This window comes from Salmo salar, chromosome ssa15 (assembly GCF_905237065.1).
Source record: "Salmo salar chromosome ssa15, Ssal_v3.1, whole genome shotgun sequence".
NCBI classification, from domain to species: Eukaryota; Metazoa; Chordata; class Actinopteri; order Salmoniformes; family Salmonidae; genus Salmo; species Salmo salar.
Window position 1 is genome coordinate 78,896,488 of NC_059456.1, and position 21,104 is coordinate 78,917,591.

General features: G+C 38.9%; 1 protein-coding gene across 1 annotated transcript in view; it reads left to right on the forward strand.

Annotated features, from left to right (window-relative positions):
• pex14 (peroxisomal biogenesis factor 14) overlaps positions 1-21,104 on the forward strand; it is a 115,378-nt gene that overhangs the window by 38,448 nt on the left and 55,826 nt on the right. Inside the window, exon 3 of the mRNA XM_014145823.2 lies at positions 9,555-9,639. Within this exon, the coding sequence (XP_014001298.1) occupies positions 9,555-9,639 (85 nt within the window). The remainder of the gene's footprint in view (positions 1-9,554; positions 9,640-21,104) is intronic.

Below are 21,104 nucleotides of genomic sequence, written 5' to 3' on the forward strand. Positions count from 1 at the left end.
GGTGGACTCCAATCAAGTTGTAGAAACAGCTCAAGGATGATGAATGGAAACAGGATACACCTGAGCTCAATTTTGAGTCTCATAGCAAACGGTCTGAATACTTACTGTATGTAAATAAGGCATTTCTGTTTTTTTATTTTTAATACATCTTCAAAAATGTCTAAACCTGTTTTGGCTTAGTCATTGTGGGGTATTATGTGTTTAGTTGATGAAGAGTTTTTTAAATAGGGCTGTAAAGCAAAAACATGTGGAGGGGGGGTCTGAATACATTCCTAATGCACTGTATATGAAGTAACAACAGGAAATAACAGGGAATGCCTCAACATTCCAAAACAGTAAAACAAGCTGACACCGAACAGTTAAACGCAGAACAGAAACCAACAGTTTAAACCAATAGTTTAACGCAGAACATAAAATCAAAGGTCCAATTGCAAAGATCCCGGTATTGCCATTGCCTGACCATTCGGATGTTTAAACTTTGGAAGTGCTGCTGTTGTAGATGATGTTGACTTTGTGTGGCGCCGGCATTGATATCCACATAGATGGTTCTGTTTCGCCACACTCTCCCATGTCTCCCAGGGTCACTGATTTCACACAGCTGCTCCCATGAGGCTCTGCTTCCTTAGCTAAAGGTCACATTAGGCGGGAAAGATGTAACAATTAGAAGGGCATTTAAAGATGTAGTTCCAAAATGGAGTTAAAGCACTGTTGGGTATATCAACCAGTTAAGAGAGAAAAGGAAATACTTTAATTGTATTAAACCTCATTCCTTTTAGCAGGGTTCTGGTAACACAAAGCAATTGGGTTAAGCATTTAAGACAACCATCCCTGTTAGTGAATCGCCCCTGAAAGCATATAGCCTAATTAATATAAAGCTTAATTTTTCTCCCTCTCCTTCTTTCTCTTTTTTCAGTCCTGCAAACTATTGTTTGGGGGAAATTTGAGACCAGCCTAACACAATTTTGTCCATGTCTATTAGCCTATTATAGTATCAGGGGTGCTTCTCCACAAATGTACAGGCCAATTTGAAATGAATTGATTCGCACTGAGACTGAATCCTATACTTGCTAATGATTTCATTTTAGCCCTCCATTGTTGCTCCCCTGGCCGCTAGTTGTTCTGTCCTTCTGATAGTGTTCATTATTGCAGATAAATGTACACATACCTTTTTTGTAGAATATATGACTTGGCTCAGAGTTTAATGTGAGCAAGTTAACTTCTAATGAATTAAACATTTTATGAATTGATTTTCACTTACTGAAATGCCCCTTACATCTTGTTTATTTACCCCATGACTTGAGCAGATTTTATGCGGTTTAGACCTTGGCAGTTATGCTAAACCTCCACTATTTGGAGAAAAAAAAGCCCAAGCATTTGCTCTGAAAAGAATGACTAGTGTTTTAGTGTAAGTCAATTTGGTGCTGGTGGTGTTAGATGTTGAGCGGTTCGGGACCAGTTCCTACTGACATTTTGGTGTACAAAGTGCTCTGGGAATGCCGTGGAGTCCCGTGCCTTATAGTGCCAGAAAGCCCCATCGGTCTGCTCTCCATTTCCGTGGAGCTGACTTGAAGTGTCAGGTTTCAGACCCAACATTTGCGTAGTGAGTGACGTGTCAAATTTTTGCTCCTATCCAGACAAATAATACATTTTCTCTTTCTCGTCCCATCTTCCCAGCCGTTGTGGTTGCATCTCGCTGTGATGTTCTCAGCTGGATTTAGAGCTCACAAAAAATACAAAATAATTTCATAGAATTGAAACAAGACCACTTGGTCACAGACTGACAAAATCTGTTCATGTTTAAAGCTGAAGTTGTAACTAGTCTGCACACATTTGAACTGTCTCTGTGCCACTCAGTTGAAGTTTAGGAGAAAGAACATCTGTCACTTATATGAAATAGTGCCAATGATGTAGTCACTAAGTATGATCATATTTATTTCAAAGTTGCAAGAAATGTGAAATCTTACAGTAAGTTGATTATCATTTGATTGTTACTATATTTAGAAAGCATTTCAGGCATTTCAAGCACTATTGCCCTACTTTTGTTGAATAGGAAAAAATATATACTTTTTCATATTTTTATAGTATTTGTACTATGTACTTGAGATTGTGTCCTCAAAAGTACACCTCAGCAATTTATAAAACATTTTTGCCAGAAAGATGAGTTCCAGACCTTTCTAAGACTATGCCACATTACCTGTTATTGTTTATGGACATCTCATGAAAAATGTAAGTAAATAGCTTGGGTATGTCTATTTAGGTGAAAATCTGCAGATCCTCTCCTTGAAGTAGCCTAATTATATATACAGAATCAGTCAAAAGTTTGGACACACCTACTCATTCCAGGGTTTTTCATTATTTTGACTATTTTCTACGTTATAGAATAATAGTGAAGACATCATGTGTTGCAGCCATGCTATGTTGTCGTCTTAGGTCTCTCTTTATGTTGTGTTGTGTTGTCTCTCTTGTCGTGATGTGTGTGTTGTCCTATATTTTTATTTCATTTCTTTTTTAACTCAGTCCCCATCCCCGCAGGAGGCCTTTTTCCCTTTGGTAGGCCGCCATTGTACATAAGAATTTGTTAACTGATTTGCCTAGTTAAATAAAGGTTTAATAATAAAATAAAATCTAAACTATGAAATATATCATATCACAGTATTTTTTAAGTTATTGACTATTTGATGTTTTTGAATAATAACAGTTCGAAATTTGTTTTGAGTAGTGCGTAACCCTAGGATGGCAACACGTACAGTGCATTCGGAAAATTTTCAGACCCCCCAAAAAAGCCAAAGGTGCTTCAGCAAAGTACTGAGTAAAGGGTCTGAATAATTATGTAAATGTGAAGTTTTATGTTATTTGCAAAATGTATAAAAATCGATTTTTGCGTTGTCATTATGGGGTATTGTGTGTAGATTAGATTTTTCTTTTTTAAAATAAATTTTAGAATAAGGCTGTAACGAAATAATGTGGAAAAAGTCAAGGGGTCTGAATACTTTCCGAATACACTGTAGTGATTTCAATTGGTCTCTCTCCATTTTGATTAATTGAACAGTATAAAACAAACTTCAACCCAAAATATCTTTCTGCATTTTCATACATTTCTGCATTTCCTGCTCTCATTTAAGATAATTTCCACGTTTCAACGTAGGGCTGCATGGGCAGAAAACCTAAGCCTTATTATTAACCAAATGTTGCAATTGCGATTTGACTTGAGAGTTAGATCAAAACGCTTGAGTGAACGGTTGGAATCATGGAAAAATAATGATTATTCTAATTCTATAGTTGAAAATATACTTTTGGCCATGTAGTGTACAGTGAGGGAAAAAAGTATTTGATCCCCTGCTGATTTTGTACGTTTGCCCACTGACAAAGAAATGATCAGTCTATAATTTTAATGGTAGGTTTATTTGAACAGTGAGAGACAGAATAACAACACAAAAATCCAGAAAAACGTATGTCAAAAATGTTATAAATTGATTTGCATTTTAATGAGGGAAATAAGTATTTGCAATCTCCAATCTCCATAGACAAACATTGGCAGTAAAATGGTCGTACTGAAGAGCTCAGTGACTTTCAACGTGGCACCGCCGTAGGAGCCCACCTTTCCATCAAGTCAGTTTACCAAATTTCTGCACTGCTAGAGCTGCCCCGGTCAACTATAAGTGCTGTTATTGTGAAGTGGAAACGTCTAGGAGCAACAGCGGCTCAGCCGCAAAGTGGTAGGCCACACAAGCTCACAGAACGGGACCGCTGAAGTGAATAGCGTGTAAAAAATCTTCTGTCCTCAGTTGCAACACTCACTTGTGAGTTCCAAACTGCCTCTGGAAGCAACGTCAGCACAATAACTATTCATGAAATGTGTTTCCATGGCCGAGCAGCCGCACACAAGCTTAAGGTCACCATGCACAATGCCAAGCATCCATTGGAGTGGTGTAATGCTCGCCGCCATTGGACTCTGGAGTGATGAATCACGCTTCACCATCTGGCAGTCTGACGGACTTATCTGGGTTTGGCGGATGCCAGGAGAATGATACCTGCCCCAATGCATAGTGCCAACTGTAAAGTTTGGTGGAGGAGGAATAATGGTCTGGGGTTGTTTTTCATGGTTTGTGCGAGGCCCCTTTGTTCCAGTGAAGGGAAATCTAAACGCTACAGCATACAACGACATTCTAGACGATTCTGTGCTTCCGACTTTGTGGCAACAGTTTGGTGAAGACCCTTTCCTGTTTCAGCATGACAATGCCCTGTGCACAGAGCGAGGGCCATACAGAAAGGGTTTGTCAAGATGGGTGTGGAAGAACTTCACTGGCCTGCACAGAGACCTGACCTCAACCCCATCAAACACCTTTGGGATGAGTTGGAACGCCGACTGCGAGCCAGGCCTAATCGCCCAACACCAGTACCCGACCTCACTAATGCTCTTGTGGCTGAATGGAAGCAAGTCCCACAGCAATGTTCCAGCATCTAGTGGAAAGCCTTCCCAGAAGAGTGGAGCTGTTATAGCAGCAAAAGAGGGACCAACTCCATATTAATGCCCATGAATTTGGAATGATATGTTGGAGCGGGTGTCCACATACTTTTGGCCATGTAGTGTAATAGTGGGCACTTTGAAAACAGTGTTATTTGACATCACAATGACAAAAAATACCAGGGAGGAGTTATTGTGACAGGGTAGGAACTAAAGTGTTTGTCAGTGTTTCCTAGGGGACCTTATATTCTTTGGCTACATTAAATGTTTTCTCTTATCTACATCATGTAGCAAACATATTCATGCTTTGCTTATTCTTCTTTGATTTAGAAGATACTATTACACAGACAACATGCTGATTTAGTTCTATACCATCACTGGAATCAGGCTGTATAGCTAGCTATGTTTACTCTGACCAGCTAACTTGCGATTATCATTAGCGGCTAAGAAGCAAAGTGTAAACAGCATTGTAGTCATCAACATTGTTGCATGTGCTGCATTGACCATGCAGACTGAACGAAAGTGTCTTGTGGTCAAGTAACAACAAATGTGCTCCTTGAGTGACGGGCTAGGTCTGTGTGGAAAGCAGCATGGAGAGAGGGAGCTGAGAGAGATGACTCAAGTAGTGGAGTTAACTATAAAAATGTAAGTTACACACGGAGTATCACATTTAAAAAACCAAACATTCAAATACTGTTATTCAAGATAATGTAAAAACCCAAACCGGTCCATGCATTAATACCAGTGTATAGTAAAATATGGTATACAGCCCAGCCCAAGAGGGTATTTTCATCCATATCGGGTGAACTGTTTAGAAATTACAGCACATTTTGTACATAGTCCCCCCCATTTTTAAAAGACCAAAAGAATTGGCACAAATTCACTTGTGTATTAAAGTAGTCAAAAGTTTAGTATTCGGTCCCATATTCCTAGCACGGAATAATTACATCAAGATTGTGACTTTACAAACTTGTTGGATGCATTTGCTGTTTGTTTTGGTTGTGTTTCAGATTATTTTGTGCCCATTTAAGGAAAGGGGGATACCTAGTCAGTTGTACAACAGACTTCAACTGAAATGTGTCTTCCGCTGCCTTAATCGGGCTGCCTTAATCTACATCCACTTCTTCGGCGTCCGGGGAACAGTGGTTTAACTGCCTTGCTCAGGGGCAGAATGACATATTTTTACCTTGTCAGCTCAGGGATTCGATCCAGCAACCTTTCGGTTACTGGCCCAATGCTCTAACCACTAGGCTAACTGCCCAATAGAAATTAATGGTAAATAATGTATTGTCATTTTGGTGTAATTTTTATTGTAAATAAGAATAATATGTTTCTAAACACTTCTATAGTCATGTGGATGCTACCATGATTACGGATAGTCCTGAATGAATCGTGAATAATGATGAGTGAGAAAGTTAGACACACATGCCATACCCCTCCAAAAATGCTAACCTCCCCTGTTATTGTAATGGTGAGAGGTTAGCATGGGGTAAGATATTTGTGCATTTAACTTTCTCACTCATCATTATTCACGATTCATTCTGGACTATCTGGTGCTGTGATTCAGGACTATCTGGTACTGGTACTCCCTGTATATAACCATGTTAATTTTACTAATTTTTCTTATTCGTTATTCACTGTGTATTTTTTCCACGTGTCCCTATTTCAATGTTTTTTTTAAATTTATTTTTTAATCTTTAACTCTGCATTGTTGGAAAAGTAAGTAAGCATTTCACTGTTAGTCTATACCTGTTGTTTACGAAGCATGTGACAAATAAAATGTGATTTGATACGATGGTCCTTTAACATTAGCAAGCTACAGTAGCGCTCAGTGACAATGTTTTTTTATTTATATTTTTTAATATTTGTTTAACCTGGTAAATTGACTAGGAACACATTCTCATTTACAGCAACGACCTGTGGAATTGTTGCTATCGAAGTTCGCATTATGGGTGGTCTTACTTTGATAATGAAATTAATTCAGCACCTCCCTCACTTTGCATCTGTGCCTTCATGGGTATGATATAGCTTTAGTATAGACTACCATCAGTTTGGAAACAATCTGTTCCTGTTCATTTTATATGACAATTCTTACTCAATCTTCACACACTTCCACTTCTACTTTTGTAACATTGATCCCTTAAGTTTTCTGTGTTAAGTTTCTTACACTTCTTAGCTTTTGTAAGAGTGCTTTTTCTTTTGGAAAACTAAAAAGTGAAATGAAAACTCTTGAAACCTGGTTGACCTCTAAACATAGTCACTCAGGAAATCCTATTTTTCAATATGGCCATTGTATGGCAGCATTTCTAAGCAACGCATCCCTTTTATCGTTTATGGTTTCATATATTCATACAGTTAAACATTAAAAAAAACCTCCACCAGCAAAAAGGAAATTACTAAATAAAACACAGTGCCCTCCCAGCCAGTTAGTCAGTATTTTCCAAGGGTTTTATTTTTTTTAAATGTATCTGATAATGGTGCATTGGTAAATTTTCATAGGTTTATACCAACATTTTTCTTCAATGCTGTTACTAGTGAGAAAAAAAACATTCTACTGGTTAGTTCAAACATAATTAGGTTTGCTAGACATTTTTCAAAATGTTAAAGTAAAGATTTAAGGTAAAAAAAAAGTGCCAATTCAAACTCAATAATGATGCTGTAATCTTGTCCGCTCATCAACTTCACTCTCTTAAAGCACATTGGTTAGTGTTCATCTCTTCCTATGATTGAGTTTTCGCCTCTTTTTCGGCTGTACCTGACACTTTATTGGTTATCTCATTTGTAAAGATTATTGGTCAGTACATGGAGCACTTTGGTGCATTAGCAATTTTAGCTTTACAAGAAGCATTAGAAAATGATTGTTCAACTAACCAAAAGGTATTTACCGGTATTCGGAAAAGCCAGACACACCCACCATTTTAATTTCAATTGATATTTATCCTGCCAAACCAAATGTGCCTTGTACTAACATACAGCCCACCCCTTAAAAGCCCAATTATGTGCTACCGTACACTATAGCAGGGATGATCTATAAGTCAATAACAAGACAAGACTGAAATCTGTGCAATGTGGTTATAATTGATTGAGATGTCTGGGTGGAACTTGTGCAAACCAGCTATGTCATCTGCTAAGAACAGCACTTTTACCCTCCCTGAAGATATACTGCAACCATTTTACTAAAATGGACATTTTGTACAAGAAAAAAAAACAATTATGTCAACACATACTGTAGATTACAACATTCTTGTTTTAACATAGATGACAAGATACTTGTCAATTGTACAATGTACATTTTTTTTGCATATTCTTCCACATTTAGGTTATTTTCCTCTCACATCTCAATCTTTCAGTCACTACAATTAATGCGGTGCTATAGCCTTATTAGCCTCAGTTTATTAGCAATATTTTATCCATTCTTTTCTAGTTTTCATTCATTACCTATTGTCCTGGAATAAATTAACTGCACATTTTATAGCCTTTTCACTCACTGAATCAGTAAATGATCTTTCAGAATCCTAAAAGCCAGAATATTTCCATCTTGTTATCAAACAGATATATGTTCTCCTCAAACATCAGTCGGTGGTTCACCATGCAAATGGTTTAATCTGCTTGTCACAATGAAGGTTCCGGGTGACTGACTTTAATAAGCCATCAGCATATAGAGATCCAGGAATTTCCACACCCCTTGTGTAACCCTTGTGTACATCAAAGGTCATGCTAATGTTATGGTGAATAAATGGATAATAAATATTTCTGAACGGTTTGTCTACTCCTTTGATAAAATGATACAACTTGGCCCCATTTTAAACTTAGTATTTTATAACAAGTCATGTTATGCCACTGTAGGAATAACTAAACAATAATGGTCATGTTTTCAAAGATTTCTCAACCTCTCTGACATACAATACAGATGTCTAAGGCTGATAATAGATCCGTATCATTTGAGTTTGTATGTATTTCACGAGGCAAAACTTAGATGTTGAGGAGTAGTACGTTTTCATCACACCCACACCACCACCTCACACCTACCACACTGTGTTTTGTCACAGAATAATAATATGGCTTTTTAGACTGCTTCCCTGCCATAGCTGCCCCTTTTAGATGAGTTTAAAAAATGTAATTATTTTGGATTGAAACAGGTCTTTAGTATATGCAATACATTACCCAAAATGAATTACCCACTGGCAGTGTACTCAATCACTTTTTTTCTTTCAACACTCCAAGAAAAGGAAGGGTAATCAAAACCTTTTAACCTATTAGAGGGATGACTTTTACAATTGAATCACAGGGGACCACAGGTGAGATAACAAGTCATCCAAGCCTTCCTTGCCAGTGTGTGTTTCCCCCGTTCTCCATGTTATTTAATGTTTATCTGTTTTAAGAGGCACCACTTCAAGGCGCCCACTTCAAATATATGTTTTAATAGCATTTAAGGATGTTTTTTTCCCTCTAATTCTTGGAAAAGCAAACTGGAGTGGGGGAAATGAAGGTGCATCTCGAAGGAAAACATAATAGAATTGATGAATGCCATGCACTTGAAACTACTGATGTTCTGATGCCATTTAACCTTCTAGTGCATTAACGTCTCGAGTCATTACAACATTTAGGCTTTAGTGATTTGATCATGGTGCGTTTTTAACTGGAAGAATTACAGAAGTTTTCAGCCAAGGATTCTTAAGTTATTAGATACAAATGATCACCTCTGCATTAAGTATAGATTTTCTTCCCCCCACGCACTTAAGACTGGAAGTTTGTCTTGTAAGAGGATGATAGCGAATTAAGTTCCATACTCCATTTGTCCAGCACTCTTTGATGGGCTAATTTTATAACAGCTGATTTGGTCATTCTCCGGAATTATCTGGAAAGTGGTCAGGTGGTCTTAATACTCGATGCAGGAAAGTTTTCAGAAGTGACTTTCAAACAAATCAATTTATACCATGTCTGAGTTTTAACAAATGTAGGCTACCACTTCTGTCTAGACTGAGTGAGAATGTTTGTTTGCTGTTGTATACAACAATAAGATGGATCATCTTTGTATTCTTGAAGTTGAAATCCAACCTTTTCTACATTCTTTCTTTGTCTTCCACAGATAGCCACAGCTGTGAAATTTTTACAGAACCATAAAGTCCGTCAAAGTCCACTGGAAACCAGAAAGGTTTTCCTGAAGAAAAAAGGTGAGTGACGTTTGTGGCGCATGTTGTTTTTGATGTAAATACTAGTTAATTAGTGTTGTAATACTGTATTGAAAATCCCCAGCAATGTCTCTCAAATCTGTTCAATACCATATGTAAACGCAAAAGCCTAATCAGTCCCAACAGGGCCTCTACAGTATATCTGTTTTATATGCATTGATGTTCATAGAATCCATTTTGATGCTGAAGCTGGGAATCTGATGGACATTGGCCAGAGATGTTCATGCAATGTTCTTTTTTGGGGGGGGGGGGGTTGGTTGGCTTTTAGGGGTCAAAGGTCAAGACCATAGCTCTTTGTCCTGGGCGTCGGATCGTGGTCGATTTTGCTGTGGAGTGCATGATTCAAGCTCTGTGGATAAATGACCCACCAGTCGGGACGCTTCTTTGGGCTCAGGAAAATTAATATTGACAAACCCTCCTGCACTTTCAATGGAATTGTCAATGATATTACCTTTCAGCATTTTTAAGCCTTTTACTTAATTTAGCCGTTACCATAAATATGAGGCACGACGTTGGAAGGTGGAATTAGGTAGGGAGAGGGAGTCCGTTTGCCGGCTCATCAGTTTCTTAGTACAATACATTATGATTATTAGATATGATCATATGTCTGTTTGTCTACTGTAAGTAATTTTATGCTCCCAGCGAACAGCATCAGCGAGTTGTCATATCTCTCTTTTTAATATGCACTACCCCTAATCCATAGGTTACATATTTGTATTTGTATTTATTATGGGTCCTCATTAGGTGCTGCCAAAGCAACAGCTACTCTTCCTGGGGTCCAGCAACATTTAGGCAGTTTATACAATTTTAAAAACATTACAATACATTCCCAGATTTCACAACACACTGTGTTCCCTCAGGCACTACTTCATTTCTACAGTACTAAATCCATGTGTATGTATAGTGCGTATGATATTGTGTGTGTGCGTGTACAGTTGAAGTCGGAAGCTTCCATACAATTAGGTTGGAGTCATTAAAACTCGTTTTTCAACCACTCCACAAATGTCTTGTTATCAAACTATAGTTTTGGCAAGTCGGTTAGGACATCTACTTTGTACATGACACAAGTCATTTATCCAACAATTGTTTACAGACAGATTATTTCACTGTATCACAATTCCAGTGGGTCAGAAGTTTACATACACTAAGTTGTCTGTGCCTTTAAACAGCTTGGAAAATTCCATAAAATGTCATGGCTTTAGAAGCTTCTGATAGGCTAATTGACATAATATGAGTCAATTGGAGGTGTACCTGTGAATGTATTTCAAGGCCTACCTTCCTTGCTGAGCGGCCTTTCAGGTTATGTCGATATAGGACTCGTTTTACTGTGGATATAGATGCTTTTGTACCTGTTTCCTCCAGCATCTTCACAAGATCTTTTGCTGTTGTTCTGGGATTGATTTGCACTATTTGCACCAAGTACGTTCATCTCTAGGAGACAGAACACGTCTCATTCCTGAGCGGTATGACTGCTGCGTGGTCCCATGGTGTTTATATTTGCGTACTATTGTTTGTACCGATGAACGTGGTACTTTCAGGCGTTTGGAAATTGCTCCCAAGGATGAACCAGACTTATGGGGGTCTACAATTGTTTTTCTGAGGTCTTGGCTGATTTATTTTGCTTTTCCCATGATGTCAAGCAAAGAGGCACTGAGTTTGAAGGTAGGCCTTGAAATACATCCACAGGTACACCTCCAATTCACTCAAATTATGTCAATTAGGCTATCAGAAGCTTCTAAAGCCATGACATTTTCTGGAATTTTCCAAGCTATTTAAAGGCACAGTCAACTTAATGTATGTAAACTTCTGACCCACTGGAATTGTGATGTAGTGAATTATAAGTGAAATAATCTGTCTGTAAACAATTGTTGGAAAAATTACGTCATGCACAAAGTAGATGTCCTAACCGACTTGCCAAAACGACAGTTTGTTAACAAGAAATTTGTGGAGTGGTTGAAAATAAGTTTTAATGGCTCCAAACTTAGTGTATGTAAACTCCCGACTTCAACTGTAATTTATCTTTGTTGCAAAGTGTAGTTTCTTTTTATTTAGTTCAGTCACACGATTTCTTAATTTACAGTACGTTTGCCAATCAGTTGAGCTGCCAGACTTAAATACCATACATTTTGCCTCATCCCTCTCAACAACACAATTTTTCAATTCCTCATCAATCCAAGGGGATTTAACAGTCTTTACTGTCATTTTCTTAACCTCTCTTGGGGAGGTCCCACCCACGGTTCACACTATTCAACAGCCAGTGAAAAATCAGAGCGCCAAATTCAAAACCACAAAATGTTATAATTCAAAGTTCTCAAACATACGACTATTTTACACCATTTTAAAGATACACGTCTCCTTAATGTAACCACATTGTCCGATTTCAAAAAGGCTTTACGGCGAAAGCATAAAGTTAGATTATGTTAGGACAGTTCCAACACAAGAAAAACCACACAGCCATTTTCCGAGCAAGGACAGGCGTCACAAAAAAACAGAAAACCAGCTAAAATTATGCACTAACCTTTGACGATCTTCATCAGATGACACTCCTAGGACATCATGTTACACAATACCTCCATTTTTTTGTTCGATCAAGTTCATATTTATATCCAAAAACAGCATTTTACATTGCCGCGTGATTTAATTCCTGTGCTGGTAGGTTGACTGACAACCTGATCCAGGTTTGCATCCACTGGTTACGGTTTGACGTTTTTTTCCTGAGTGGGCAGCTTGATGATAGCCAGTCAATATTTAAATCACCCAGAAAATAAGAAAGACACCCCAACTTCACAAGCTGCACTGACTTTTTAATGATTGAGATGGCTTGGGCCCTTAAGTAGTTCATGAATTGTTGGCAGTGGCACCCAGGACATTGGCTTAGATTGTTCTACAACTGATCACTGCTTGTTTATGAGCCCATTTTCTTTATGAGCCCTCTTTTCAAAACAGTTGTTTACTTGGGGACTAATTCATAGTAAGAGCTCAGGGATTTGGCTTCTATCATTAGAGCAGCAAAGCAGTGAAAAGTGAGCCTAAAAGCTCCATGACCAGAGGTAACCCGAAACCAAATCCATTGTTGCCGGCTGCTACTACACACATCAGCAGGCTATAATGACTTCCAATGTCTTTTGAAATGTACTTGCTTTGTGCTTCTCATTAGCAGCAACTAAGGACTATTCTTAATCCAGTGCCATTTACTACACTCTTCATGAGAATAAATGTATCCACTTTCTTTTCTTCTTTGATATCCTTTGTTTGTTTGATGCTCGCACCAAAGATTTTTACAACTAACCCGAGATGGATGAGAGCCTGTCGTTTCCAATGGGAACAAATTAATCATAGTGGGCAGAACAAGCAAGGAGGTAGGCAGTGCCAAGCACGAGCTAGTGCAATCCGATTGGCGCGTTCTAGCATTTTATTTGAATATTTCTGTTAGGGAACACCTACTCTGTGAAGTGCACATGTGCAATAACTCAATTCGCTCTTATCCTTACACTCCTAAACATTGCAATTTTTTTGAAACTTTGGCAAAGGGTGAAGTCAAAATGCAGTCCACTGTTTTATATACACTACCCTTCAAAAGTTTGCAGTCACTTAGAAATGTCCTTGTTTTTGAAAGATTTTAAATTAACCTCTCTGGGGTATGTGGGCGTCCCACTGGCCAACAGCCAGTGAAATAGCAGAGCGCCAAATTCAAAACAACAAAAATCTCATAATTCAAATTTCTCACACATACAAGTATTATACACCATTTTAAAGATACACTTCTCGTTAATCCAACCACAGTGTCCCATTTCAAAAAGGCTTTACGGCGAAAGCATACCATTAGATTGTTAGGACAGCACCTAGACAACAAAAACCACACAGCCATTTTCCAAGCAAGGAGAGGCATCACAAAAAACAGAAATACAGCTAAAATTAATCACTAACCTTTTTATTTTATTAATTTTTATTTCACCTTTATTTAACCAGGTAGGCTAGTTGAGAACAAGTTCTCATTTGCAACTGCGACCTGGCCAAGATAAAGCGTAGCAATTCGACACATACAACAACACAGAGTTACACATGGAATAAACAAAACATACAGTCAATAATACAGTAGAACAAAAGAAAACAAAAAGTCTATATACAGTGAGTGCAAATGAGGTAAGTTAACTCTTACGACACCAATCACATAGGGGGCAGTAATGTCAATTTCGGAAAAAATATGTGCCCATATTAAACTGCCTCCTACTCAAACTCAGAAGCTAGGATATGCATATTATTAGTAGATTTGGATAGAAAACACTCTGAAGTTTCTAAAACTGTTTGAATGATGTCTGTGAGTTTAACAGAACTCATATGGCAGACAAAAACCTGAGAAATCCTACCAGGAAGTGGAAATCTGATGTGTTGGCTCTTTTCAAGTCATTGCCTATCGAACACACAGTGACTTAGTAATCATTTTGCACTTCCTAAGGCTTCCACTAGATGTCAACAGTCTTTAGAAAGTTGTTTGAGGCTTCTATGATGAACAGAGACCGAACAAGAAGGTGGGGAAGTTGTTGAACCAGGGAAGGACATCAGTTCATTGGCGCGCATTCACACGAGAGGAAGCTGTGTTCCAAAACATTTTTCAAGACAATGGAATCGTCCGGTTGGAATATTACTGAAGTTTCACGTTATAAAGGGCCTAAAGATTGATGCTTTACAACGTTTGACATGTTTGAACGAATGTAAATATAACTTTTTTTTTTACTTTTCGTCGTGACATTTTCCGCGCGCTTCCTACATTTTGAGTAGCTAACACGAAGGAGCTATTTGGACATAAATTATGGAGTTTATCGAACAAAACAACATTTATTGTGGACCTGGGATCCCTGGAAGTGCCTTCTGATGAAGATCATCAAAGGTAAGTGAATATTTCTAATGCAATTTATGATTTTAGATGACTCAAATGGCGGGTATCTGTATTGCCTAGTGTATTTTTCTGAACGCAGAACTCAGATTATTGCAAAGTGTGCTTTCCTAGTGAAGCTTTTTTGACATCTTTCAAAGCGTTTGCATAAAGGAGATGTTCATCTATAATTCTTTGAATGACAGTTTAATATTTTATCAACGTTTATGACGAGTATTTTTGTAAATTGTTGTGCTGCTTCACCGGCAGTATGAGGGAAAATATTTTCTGAACGTCACGCGCCAATGTGAAATGCTGTTTTTAGATATAAATATGAACTTTATCTAACAAAAAATGCATGTATTGTGTAACATGATGTCCTAGGAGTGTCATCTGATGAAGATCGTCAAAGGTTAGTGCTTCATTTAGCTGTGTTTTGGGTATTTGTGATGCATGCTAGTTGCTTGGAAAATGGCTGTGTGGTTATTTGTGTGTATGTACTCTCCTAACATAATCTAATGTTTTGCTTTCACTGTAAAGCCTTTTTGAAATAGGACAACGTGGTTCAATTCAGGAGAAGTGTATCTATAAAATGGTGTAAAATAGTCCTATGTTTGAGAAATTGAAATGATTAGATTTGTGGTTTTGAATCTGGCGCTCTGATTTTTCACTGGCTATTGTCAAACTCAGTCCCGCTGACGGGATTGGTGTCGTATGAAGTTGGCAATAAATAGGCCATGGTGGCGAAGTAATTACAATATAGCAATTAAACACTGGAATGGTAGATGTGCAGAAGATGAATGTGCAAGTAGAGATACTGGGGTGCAAAGGAGCAAGATAAATTAATAAATACAGTATGGGGATAAGGTAGGTAGATAGATGGGCTGTTTACATATGGGCAGGTGCAGTGATCTGTGAGCTGCTCTGACAGCTGGTGCTTAAAACTAGTGAGGGAAATATGAGTCTCCAGCTTCAGAGATTTTTGCAGTTGGTTCCAGGCATTGGCAGCAGAGAACTGGAAGGAAAACTGACCAAAGGAGGAAGTGGCTTTGGGGGTGACCAGTGAGATATACCTGCTGGAGCGCATGCTACGGGTGGGTGCTGCTATGGTGACCAGTGAGCTGAGATAAGGCGGGGCTTTACCTAGCAGAGACTTGTAGATAACCTGTAGCCAGTGGGTTTGGCGACGAGTATGAACCGAGGGCCAACCAACGAGAGCGTACAGGTCGCAATGGTATGGGGCTTTGGTGACAAAACGGATGGCACTGTGATAGACTGCATCCAGTTTGTTGAGTAGAGTGTTGGAGGCTATTTTATAGAGGACATCACCGAAGTCGAGGATCGGTAGGATGGTCAGTTTTACGAGGGTGTGTTTGGCAGCATGAGTGAAGGATGCGTTGTTGCGATATAGGAAGCCGATTCTAGATTTAATTTTGGATTGGAGATGCTTAATATGAGTCTGGAAGGAGAGTTTACAATCTAACCAGACACCCAGGTATTTGTAGTTGTCCATGTATTCTAAGTCAGAGCCATCCAGAGTAGTGATGCTGGACGGGCGAGCAGGTGTGGGCAGTGATCGATTGAATAGCATGCATTTAGTTTTACCTGCGTTTAAGAGCAGTTGGAGGCCACGGAAGGAGAGTTGTATGGCATTGAAGCTCGTCTGGAGTAGAGGTCGACCGATTATGATTTTTCAATACCGATACCGATTATTGGAGGGCCAAAAAAGCCGATACCGATTAATCGGCCAATTTTTTAAATTTTATTTTTTGTAATAATGACAATTACAACAATACTGAATGAACACTTATTTTAACTTAATATAATACATCAATAAAATCAATTTAGCCTCAAATAAATAATGAAACATGTTCAATTTGGTTTAAATAATGCAAAACAAAGTGTTGGAGAAGAAAGTAAAAGTGCAATATGTGCCATGTAAGAAAGCTAATGTTTAAGTGCCTTGCTCAGAACATGGGAACATATGAAAGCTGGTGGTTCCTTTTCACATGAGTCTTCAATATTCCCAGGTAAGAAGTTTTAGGTTGTAGTTATTATAGGAATTATAGGACTATTTCTCTCTATACGATTTGTATTTCATATACCTTTGACTATTGAATGTTCTTATAGGCACTTTAGTATTGCCAGTGTAACAGTATAGCTTCCGTCCCTCTCCTCGCTCCTACCTGGGCTCAAACCAGGAACACATCGACAACAGCCACCCTCGAAGCAGCGTTACCCATGCAGAGGAAGGGAAACAACTACTCCAAGTCTCAGAGCGAGTGACGTTTGAAACGCTATTAGCGTGCACCCGGCTAACTAGCTAGCCATTTCACATCGGTTACACCAGCCTAATCTTGGGAGTTGACAGGCTTGAAGGGGTGGGTATAATTTGTGGAACGTTCCAACAGGAATCTGTTCCAAAAAACGTAAAGTAAAAGGTTGCCAACCAACAACGCATACAAAGTAGCAACGCATACAAACCTTGCTAACTAGCTGCCGAATAGGCATCAACTCACCACGTAACTTATTATTAATGTTTGTCCATAGGCAAACAGACATGTGAGGAGAGACATTTTTCGGAATAAACGTGATGAGTGAAAAACGTAATGAAATAGACCACTCCCTACCCGGTATCTTAGTCTGCCGCTATACAATTTTGTATGCGTTGTTTTTTGGAAACCTTGTTATTTACGAAGTTTTTGGAATAGATTCCTGTTGGAACGTTCCACAAATTATACCCACCCAGGTTGAAGTCATAAACAGCGCAATGCTTGAAGCACAGCGAAGGGCTGTTTGAATGAATGCTTACGAGCCTGCTGCTGCCTACCACCGCTCAGTCAGACTGCTCTATCAAATCATAGACTTAATTATAATATAATAAACACACAGAAATACGAGCCTTAGGTCCTTAATATGGTCGAATCCGGAAACTATCATCTCGAAAACAAAAAACTTTTTTTCTTTCAGTGACATACGGAACCGTTCCGTATTTTATCTAACGGGTGGCTAAGTCTAAATATTCCTGTTAGGCATTTATGTTTATGGTTAGGTACATTGGTGCAACGACAGTACTTTTTTCGCAAATGCGCTTGTTAAATCAACACCCGTTTGTCGAAGTAGGCTGTGATTCAATGAAAATTAACAGGCACCGCATCGATTATATGCAACGCAGGACACGTTAGATAAACTAGTAATATCATCAACCATGTGTAGTTAACTAGTGATTATGTTAAGATTGATAGTTTTTTATAAGTCTAATGCTAGCTAGCAACTTACCTTTGCTTCTTGCTGCCCTCGCGTAACAAGTAGTCAGCCTGTTAATCCTTGTGGAGTGCAATGTAAGGCAGGTGGTTAGAGCGTTGGACTGGTAACCGAAGGTTGCAAAAACGAATCCCCCCTGAACAAGGTAAATTAGAATGTGTTCTTAATCTGACTTGCCTAGTAAAATAAAGGTGTAAAAAAAATATATACAATAAAAAAAATCGGCAAATCGGTGGCCAAAAATACCGATTACCGATTGTTATGAAAACTTGAAATCGGCCCTAATTAATCGACCATTCCGATTAATCGGTCGACCTCTAGTCTGGAGGTTAGTTAACACAGTGTCCAAAGAGGGGCCAGAAGTATACAGAATGGTGTCGTCTGCGTAGAGGTGGATCAGAGAATCACCAGCAGCAATAGCAACATCATTGATGTATACAGAGAAGAGAGTCGGCCCGAGAATTGAACCCTGTGGCACACCCATAGAGACTGCCAGAGGTCCGGACAACAGGCCCTCCGTTTTGACACACTGAACTCTATCAGAGAAGTAGTTGGTAAACCAGGCGAGGCAATCATTTGAGAAACCAAGGCTGTCGAGTCTGCCAATAAGAATGTGGTGATTGACAGAGTCGAAAGCCTTGGCCAGGTCGATGAATACGGCTGCACAGTAATGTCTCTTATCAATGGCGGTTATGATGTCGTTTAGGACCTTGAGCGTGGCTGAGGTGCACCCATGACCAGCTCTGAAACCAGATTGCATGGCGGAGAAGGTACGGTGGGATTCGAAATGGTCGGTAATCTGTTTGTTAACTTGGCTTTCGAAGACCTTAGAAAGGATAGGATAGACCTTAGAAAGAGTAGGATAGATATAGGTCTGTAGCAGTTTGGGTCTAGAGTGTCACCCCCTTTAACCCAGCTTTCCAGTCTTTGGGAATCTCAGACGATACGAAAGAGAGGTTGAACAGGCTAGTAATAGGGGTTGCAACAATTTTCGGTAGATAATTTTAGAAAGAAAGGGTCCAGATTGTCTAGCCCGGCTGATTTGTATGGGTCCAGATGTTGCAGCTCTTTCAGAACATCAGCTATCTGGATTTGGGTGAAGGAGAAATGGTGGGGCGATCTTCTTCAGATGACACTCCCAGGACTCAATGTTACACAATACATGTATGTTTTGCTCGATAAAGTTCATATTTATATCCCCCCCCAAAAAAATTACATTGGCGTGTAATGTTAAGAAATGTTTTGCCTCCAAAACTTCCAGTGAATGGGCACATCAATTTACAGAAATACTCATCATAAACGTTGATAAAATATACAACTGTTATGCATAGAATTATAGATAAACTTCTCCTTAATGCAACCGCTGTGTCAGATTTCAAAAAAGCTTTACGGCGAAAGCACACCTTGCAATTATCTGAGTACAGCGCTCAGTCACAAAAACAAGCCATACAGATACCCACCATGTTGTGGAGTCAACAAAAGTCAGAAATAGCATTATAAATATTCACATACCTTTGATGATCTTCATCGGAATGCACTCCCAGGAATCCCAGTTCCACAATAAATGTTTGTTTTGTTTCGATAAAGTCCATAATTTATGTCCAAATACCTCCTTTTTGTTCGCACGTTCAGTTCACTATTCCAAATGCAAAATGCACGAGCACAAAGTTCAGACGAAAAGTCAAAAAAGTTCTATTACAGTTCGTAGAAACATGTCAAACGATCTATAGAATCAATCTTTAGGATGTTTTTATCATAAACCATCAATAATATTCCAACCGGACAATTCCTTTGTCTTCAGAAATGAAAAGCTGTTTGGGGTTTTAGGCTGGGTTTCTGTACAGCACTTTGAGATATCAGCTGATGTACGAAGGGCTATATAAATAAATTTGAATTGAAAAGGAACGCAGCTCGCTCTCACGGCCGTGCGCGTGACTGAACTCATGCCATTCTGCCAGACACCTGGTTCAAATAGCTCTTATTCTTTCCCCATTCACAGTAGAAGCCTGAAACAAGGTTCTAAAGACTGTTGACATCTAGTGGAAGCCTTAGGAAGTGCAATATGACCCCACAGACACTGTATATTGAATAGGCAATCACTTCAAAACTACAACCTCAGATTTCCCACTTCCTGGTTGGCTTTTTCTCAAGTTTTCGCCTGCCATATGAGTTCTGTTATACACACAGACATCATTCAAACAGTTTTAGAGTGTTTTCTATCCAGATCTACTAATAATATGCATAACCTAGCTTCTGGGCCTGAGTAGCAGGCAGTTTACTCTGGGCACGCTTTTTATTCGGACGTGAGAATACTGCCCCCTACCCTAGTGAGGTTAACATAAAATTGATCAGAAATACAGTGTAGACATTGTTAATGTTTTAAATGACTATTGTAGCTGGAAACAGCATTTTTTTTTAAATGGAATATATACATAGGTGTAGAGATGCCCATTATCAGCAAACATCACTCCTATGTTCCAATGCCACGTTGTTAGCCAATCCAAGTTTATAATTTGAGAAGGCCAATTGATCATTTGAAAGCCCTTTTACAATTATGTTAGTACAGATGAAAATTATTGTGCTGATTTAAAAAAAGCAATAAAAGTGGCCTTCTTTGGACTAGTTGAGTATCTGGGGCATCAGCATTTGTGGGTTCGATTACAGGCTCAAAATGTCTAGAAACAAAGAACTTTCTTCTGAAACTCGTCAGTCTATTCTTGTTCTGATAAATGAAGGCTATTCCATGCGAGAATTTTCCAAGAAACTGAAGATCTCATACAACGCTGTGTACTACTCCCTTCACAGAACAGCGCAAACTGGCTCTAACCAGAATAGAAAGTGTGGGAGGCCCTGGTGCCAACTGAGCAAGAGGACAAGTACATTAGTGTATAGTTTGAGAAACAGACTCCTCACAAGTCCTCAACTGGCAGCTTCATTAAATAGTACCTGGGAAAAAACTGTGAAGAGGCGACTCTGTGATGCTGGCCTTCTAGGCAGAGTAAAAAAAAAAAAAAGAGGCCATATCTCAGACTGGCCACTAAAAGGAAAAAATTAAGATGGGCAAAAGAACACAGACACTGGACAGGGGAATAAATAAGTGTTATGGACAGACAAATCTAATTTTGAGGTGTTCGGATCACAAAGAAGAACATTCGTGAGATGCCGAAAAAAATGAAAAGATGCTGGAGGAGTGCTTGACGCCATCTGTCAAGCAATGTGATTGTCTGGGAGTGCTTTGGTGGTGGTAAAGTGAGAGATGTATGCAGGGTAAAAGGGATCTTGAAGAAGGAAGGCTGTCACTCCATTTTGC